The following is a 7,358-nucleotide window of genomic DNA, read 5'->3' as shown; positions in this document are numbered from 1 at the left end:
CCACCCCGGGCGAGTGCTCTACCCCACCCCGGGCACAGTGACCCCAAACCTCCCCCACCGTACCTTCAGACTCTCCGGGCTCAGACCGGAAACACACTTCTGCAGCGACACCGGAAGTCTCTGGATCTGGGTCTGGGTGAAGAACACCACCCGGACCCCCAGCTCCGAGGCCGCCGTCACGGCCGCGAGCAGCAGCACCGCGCGGCCCATGCCGGGGTCGCCGACCACCAGGGCGCTGCACGTGGTCGGGCACGGGGGGCTCGGCTGCTTCCGGACTTCCGGTTGGGAACCAAAGGTCCGGAACACGAGTCTTAAGATGTCTGTCATGACCGGAACTCCCTCTGCAGTTAATATTATCTTAATATTTAATATTATTAATTAATATCACCAGACTACGGCTGGTACTGGTAGTTAGGCTGAAGTTTCCCGCGTCTGTTTACATTTGGCCCACTGGTGTCCGTGCTGTTGCGGTCCGTGTGGAAACAGCTCTGTCTGCTGTACCGTTCCGCTGGGAAATACTAATATTTGAGACAAAAAAAAAATACTTTGAATATAAATTTCAAAGTTTTTTTAAAATTATTTCTGAGAACATATCTCACAAAATTACTCATTCAGGCTGGACCGGAAGTCACAAAAAACACTTTTGGTGCAATTCCGATTTAATAAAATATATAATTATTACCCCTATATCAGCTGGTGCTCAGTCTCTAGTTGATTTGATGATGACAGAGAGTGGATGTTAAAGTGTTGCACACGCGGAGATCGGACTGTATTTCTAGAGAGACTTTTTTTTTTTTTCCAGAAATAATTTTAAAAAATTTCAAATTTATTTTGCAACTTTTTTTTAGTCTCAAATTTAGTAATAATAATAATAAAAATTTGCTATCGGTATGAAAACGTTTTCTCTCAAACATGTTTGTTATGTTATTATTTGTTATGTTCTTGCATGTAATACAGAAACAATTTACTACATTTACGTAGAATTACACCTAATATTAGAGTTAAAAAAAACAGAAATTATGAATTAATTAAATTAAACTAAAAGTTAAGATCAGAGGAATAAAAGTAATTAATTGTATTTGCAACGAGCCATCCTTTTTGGTAGTGATTTGGTTAAAAAGAATATTTCTGATGTAGACATCTTTTAAAGGGGTCCGATTTGACCCGAGGACAACAACAACAACAACAACAACAACAACAACAACAACAACAAAATCTGCGTCCGTATTAGTACTACATCCGGGTAAGACTGACAACTTCCTGGGATGCCTGGCAACAACAAAGATGGCGCTTAGCCTGGCAGAGCTGCAGGCTCCGCTGGCTGCAGACAAGGACCGGGACCGGGACCGGGACCGGGACAGGGATGGAGGAGGAGGGTTGCGGCGCTGCAGAGGGAGACCCAGGCTCACAGAGTCCGACCGGGCCCAGAGGCGACTGGAGTCCCGGAAGAAGTACGACGTGAGGCGCGTGTACCTGGGAGAGGCGCACAAGCTGTGGAGCGAGCTCCGCCGCAGGACCAGTCTGAGTGATGCCGGTCTGGCGGAGAACCTGATCCTGCTCCACTCCACCTACGGAGACAAGTACCAGCAGGAGTACTCCGGGTATGAAAAGGACGGGTATTTCTATCTGGGGCAGGGGGGCTCCAACCGGGTTTAGACCAAGGATCCCTTAGCTAAAACTGGAGACCCCGTAATCCACATGAGTATACAAGGAGGTGCATGTTAAACTGGACCAGATTGATCAAACCTTAGTGGTCCCCTATTACTGTATCTGAAGTCTCTTTATAATAGACCTTAGTGTCCCTATCCTGTACTGAATTCCTCTTTTATATAGACCTTAGTGTCCCTAATACTGTATCTGAAGTCTCTTTATATACCTTAGTGGTCCCTAATACTGTATCTGAAGTCTCTTTTATATTACCCTTAGTGGTCCCCTAATATGTATCGAAGTCTCTTTATAATAGACCTTAGTTTCCCTATACTGTATCTGAAGTCTCTTTATATAGACCTTATGGGTCCCCTAATACTGTATCTGAAGTCTCTTTTATATAGACCTAGTTGGTCCTAATACTGTAATCTGAAGTCTCTTTTATATATACCTTAGTGGTCCCCTAATACTGTATCTGAAAGTCTCTTTATATAGACCTTAGTGTCCCTAATACTGTATCTGAAGTACTCTTATATAAGCCCTTAGTGGTCCCTAATACTGTGTCTTAAGTCTCTCTTTATATAGACCTTAGTGGTCCCTAATACTGTATCTGAAGTCTCTTTTATAAGACCTTAGTGGTCCCCTAATACTGTATCTGAAGTCTCTTTATATAGACCTTAGTGGTCCCTAATACTGTATCTAAGTCTCTTTTATATAAACCTTAGTGTCCTAATACTGTATCTGAATCGTCTTTCATATAGACCTCAGTGGTCCCTAAGATCTGGATCTGAATTCTCTTTATATAACCTTAGTGGTCCCTAATACTGGATCTGAAGTCTCTTTTATAATAGACCTGTGGCCCTAATCTGTAAGCTTATCCTCTTTGTAATGGAACTTGTCCATTCTATTCCTGCCCGGCAACATGCTGCTTCCAGGCCATTTTTTTTCCATCTGTTATTGAGTTGTATTCTGCTTTACCTGCCAGTTTATTGTCATTTTACCTGCTTTATCAGGAAGATCATTGTTCCCGAAGTTCATCAGAAGACAGAAGTAGTGATACGACTCCTCGACAAGACGGAGTTATTTTCTCTTGATTATCCTGGATTAATTTTCTGGATGAACCGTGAGTTTTAGTCCTTTTTTTTCCACCCCAAGCCCAAGACGAGCCGTCCGCAAGTCTTTTCCGTTTGTCCGACATAAAGCACATTTACGATTCCTGTCCACAGGCCGAAACACGTAGGAAGACATTTCAGCTCCCCCAGGGACAGAAGACACTAAAGACCTTCCTATTCCTGTACCCAGAGGACAGAAGACCTAGAAGACATTCAGCCGTCTGAAGACCCATAAAATCCTGTTCCTGCAAGGACAGAAGACACTTAGAAGACATCAGCTTCCTGTCCCAGAGCGAATGACCGAAACCTTCACTTTGCCAGGACAGAAACCAAACTTCAGCTTCTGTTTGACTTTTTCTTTAATGGAAACGACTCACACGATTAATCATTATCACAATCTGTGTACTGGCATTCATTTAATATCACGTTACTTCCTACGTTATAGTTACGTACTTTGTTACTCCACTACATTCATCTGTTACAGCGTTTAGTTTAGCTAGTTGCTTTTAGTAACTAGTTACTTTAGTTACTATTTCCTTTGTACTTACTCCACGATCATTACTCTGTACAGCTTTAGTTACTAGTTACTTTTAGTCACTCGCTACATCCATCTGCAGTTTAGTTACTGAGTTCTTAGTACTATTTACTTTTAGTTACTGCCACTACATCATCTGGAACTTTAGTTACATTACTTTAGTCACTAGTTACTTTAGTTATCCACCATTCTCTGGCAGCTTAGTTACTATTACTTTCCAGTCCTATTACTTTAGTTATCCAACTACATTCATCTGTTACAGCTTTAGATTACTGTTCTTTAGTTACTAGTACTTTAGTTACCCCCGCCTCCATCCATCTGGCAGCTTGTTTACTTCAGTTACTTGTATCACTATTTCTTATTATTCTTCCCTACATTCTCTGGCAGTCTTTATGTTACTAGTTATTTTGAGTTACTAGTTACTTTAGTTACTCACTACACTCCTCTAGTACGCGTTATTATCCTAGTTTTACTTTGTCACTATTTACATTTAGTGTACTCCACTACATTCATCTGTTACAGCTTTAGTTACTAGTTACTTAGTTACTAGTTAACCTTTATGTTACCCCGACATCCATCTGACAGCTTTATTCTAGTTTACTTTGTTCCTAGTTACTTTAGTTTACTCCCTCTACAATCCGTTGACACACTTTAATTCGTTACTTTTAGTTTAGTTCCGTATGTTACTTTTCTCCCTACATCCTCTGACCACTTTATTTACCTAGTTACTTTATTTACTCCAGACATCCTCTGACCTGCTTAGTTAACTAGTTTATTTAGTTACTTTACTACATCCACGACGCTTTATTGGACTAGTTAACTTTTATTCTAGTTTACTGTTAAGTTACTCCTCTACATTAGCTGTTTACAGCTTTAGTTTATACTTTAGTTACTAATTATTTAGTTACTGCCAGATTCTCTCTCTTAGTTACTAGTCGACTCTACTATTCATCTGACTTCGCTTGTTACTAGTTACTTTAGTCTAGTTACTTGTCTCTCTACATTCTCTTTACGCATCGTACTTTAGTTACTAGTTACTTTAGTACTAGTTCTTTAGTTACTCCTCTACATCATCTTAGATAGTTCTTATGATAGTTATTTATCTAGTTACTTAGTTACTCTCTTGCTATCTACTTTAATAGACTTTTCATACTCCGACAGCTTTTGTTACTAGAGTACTTTATAGTTACTAGTTACTCTTAGTTTACTCCTCCCTACATTCTCTTGACGCTTAGTTACTTTTAGTTTCTCCTCTACATTCATCATTGGTTTACAGCTTTAGTTACCTAGTTACTTAGTTACTTAGTTACTTTAGTTACTCCTCTACATTCATCTGCCAGCTTTTAGTTACTATTAATACTTTAGTTACTCTCTACTTCATCTGACAGCTTTAGTTTACTATTCTTAGTTACTCCCTACATTCTCTGAGGCAGCTTTTAGTTACTAGTTCTTTAGTTCTTTCTACCTACATCCTCGACAGCTTTAGTTTATACTAGTTACTGTTTCTTATCTACGTCTACTGCTTTATGTTACTGTCCTTTAGTACTAGTTACTTTTACATCCACATCAGCTTATCTCAGTCTACTAGCTTTACGTCATCTAGTTCTTTAGTTCTCCACTACATTCACTCTGACAGCTTTTAGTTCTAGTTCTTTAGTTACTCCCTACATCCATCTGAGCGTAGCTTCTAGTTTACTAGTTATCTTTTTAGTTTAGCTCCCTCTACATTCATCTGACAGCTAGTTTCTTTTAGTACTATCTTTTCTTCTACATCTCTCGACCTTTCGATTAGTTTACTATGTACTTAGTTTACTCCACTATTCTCCTGCAGCTTTAGTTACTATTTACTTTAGTTACTCCACGCACATCCATCTGGCCGCTGTAGTTACTATTACTTTAGTTACGTCCACTCACCTTCTCGACAGCTTTAGTTTACTATGTTTCTCTTTTAAGTTCACTATTATTAGGTTCTCCCTCTACATTCATCTGACAGCGTTTAGTGACTAGTTTACTTTATTTCTCCTCTACATCCATCTGACTTCCTTATTTACTAGTTCTTACACTTAAGATTCCATGCACACATAACACACTATAATTTATAACAGATGTTAATTATAAGTAACCTACAAAATTATATGGTATACGCAGATAGCCACATAAAATGGCTCCAGGTCCACTGAGATGATGATTAGAAACAGCTAGATGATGATTCATCAACAGCTGATTGGATCCTTTATCTCTTTCCACACGGACAATCTACTTTTAATACTTAAAACTACATTTCCGCAGATGATACTCACAAGGCTACTTTGTTCCCGCAGTTATCTTCCTACTTGTAACCAGAGTATTTGCCAGTGTGGTGTTGTACCTTTACTGCAGTAGAGGATCTGAGTATCCCCCCCCCCCCACCCCCCCCCCCCCCCCCGCTGGTTCTCCGGCAGGAAGGATCGGGTCTCGAGCCCCAGACTGGTCCGCTGGTACCAGGACCACGCGGGCTCCTGTCCTCACGAGCCCCGGCTCCGGGCCCTGGAGCCGGGGCCCGGCTCCTCCACCGCCGCCCTCTGGCAGTGTGACGCCCGCCACTCGTTTGTGCAGCACCTGTTCTCCCCGCCGAGGGGGGCGAGGGACTCTGGACGCGAGGAGCGAGGGGAGGAGGAAGAAGAGGAGGAGGAGGAAGAGGAGGAGGAGGAGGAGGAGGAGGAAGAGAGTGCAGCGAAGACAGACGTGTCCGTGGTGAAAGATGACGTCTGCAGGAAGAGGAGGAAGGAGGCAGAAAAACAGTCCACAGGTGCAGAATCACAGCGTTATTCTTTGGCTTATTCAAGGTTCTTTCACTTCACTTGAGTAGTTAAAGGTCCCACAATGTCCCATAATGTCCCATAATGGGTTATAATGTCCCATTATGTAATGGTCCCATAATGTCCCATAATGGTTCCATAACGGTCCCATAATGTCCAATAATGTAATGGTCCCATAATGTCCCACGTGGGTGCAGCACCTGTTCTCCCCGCCGAGGGGGGCGAGGGACTCTGGACGCGAGGAGCGAGGGAGGAGGAAGGAAGAGGAGGAGGAGGAAGAGGAGGAGGAGGAGGAGGAGGAGGAAGAGAGTGCAGCGAAGACAGACGTGTCCGTGGTGAAAGATGACGTCTGCAGGAAGAGGAGGAAGGAGGCAGAAAACAGTCCACAGGTGCAGAATCACAGCGTTATTCTTTGGCTTTCAAGGTTCTTTCACTTCACTTGAGTAGTTAAGGTCCCACATGTCCCATAATGTCCCATAATGGGTTAAATGTCCCATTATGTAATGGTCCCATAATGTCCCATAATGGTTCCATAACGGTCCATCCAATATGTATGGTCCATATGTCCATATGTAATGGTCCCATAGTCCCTGTGTAATGGCCCAGATGTCCCATGCTGTAATGGTCCCATAATGTCCCATGCTGTAATGGTCCCATGATGTCCCATGCTGTAATGGTCCCATGATGTCCCATGCTGTAATGGTCCCATAATGTCCCATGCTGTAATGGTCCCATGATGTCCCATGCTGTAATGGTCCCATAATGTCCCATACTGTAATGGTCCCCTAATGTCCCATAATGTCATAATGTCCCATACTGTAATGGTCCCATAATGTCCCATAATGTCATAATGTCCCATACTGTAATGGTCCCATAATGTCCCATTATGTAATCGGTCCCATAATGTCCCATAAAAGTCCCATAATGTCCCATAGTGTAATGGTCCTATAATGTCCCATAATGTAATGGTCCCATAATGTCCCATAATATCCCATAATGTAATGGTCCCACAATGTCCCATAAAAGTCCCATAGTGTCCCATAGTGTAATGGTCCTATAATGTCCCATAATGTAATGGTCCCATAATGTCCCATAATGTAATGGTCCTATAATGTCCCATAGTGTAATGGTCCTATAATGTCCCATAATGTAATGGTCCCATAATGTCCCATAATGTAATGGTCCTATAATGTCCCATAGTGTTGGTCCCATCATTCCCATAGTCCCATAATTAGGTATGTCCGGCATAATGCCCCTAATGTCCCC

The 7,358-nt window shown here is 42.1% G+C and overlaps 2 protein-coding genes and 1 long non-coding RNA gene across 3 annotated transcripts in view; 1 reads left to right on the top strand and 2 right to left on the bottom strand.

The window, feature by feature from the left end:
* Nucleotides 1-465, bottom strand: part of swsap1 (SWIM-type zinc finger 7 associated protein 1) — a 3,621-nt gene extending 3,156 nt beyond the window's left edge. Inside the window, exon 1 of the mRNA XM_032511873.1 lies at nucleotides 64-465. Coding sequence (XP_032367764.1) covers nucleotides 64-327 — 264 coding nt within the window. The 5' untranslated portion in view covers nucleotides 328-465. The remainder of the gene's footprint in view (nucleotides 1-63) is intronic.
* A 768-nt stretch (nucleotides 466-1,233) lies between these two features.
* znf653 (zinc finger protein 653) overlaps nucleotides 1,234-7,358 on the top strand; it is a 16,993-nt gene continuing 10,868 nt past the window's right edge. The window contains exons 1-2 of the mRNA XM_032511860.1: nucleotides 1,234-1,609; nucleotides 5,699-6,082. Of these exons, the coding sequence (XP_032367751.1) occupies nucleotides 1,285-1,609; nucleotides 5,699-6,082 (709 nt within the window). The 5' untranslated portion in view covers nucleotides 1,234-1,284. The remainder of the gene's footprint in view (nucleotides 1,610-5,698; nucleotides 6,083-7,358) is intronic.
* Nucleotides 3,529-4,647, bottom strand: LOC116686821 (uncharacterized). The gene is made up of 2 exons (XR_004331374.1): nucleotides 4,597-4,647; nucleotides 3,529-3,566 (listed from the first exon to the last, which is right to left on the bottom strand). It is a non-coding gene; the product is annotated as an uncharacterized LOC116686821 (long non-coding RNA).

Source organism: Etheostoma spectabile, unplaced genomic scaffold (genome assembly GCF_008692095.1).
Source record: "Etheostoma spectabile isolate EspeVRDwgs_2016 unplaced genomic scaffold, UIUC_Espe_1.0 scaffold50, whole genome shotgun sequence".
Taxonomy (NCBI): Eukaryota; Metazoa; Chordata; class Actinopteri; order Perciformes; family Percidae; genus Etheostoma; species Etheostoma spectabile.
Note: the sequence above shows the minus strand (reverse complement) of the source record. Positions and strands in the feature narration are given on the sequence as shown.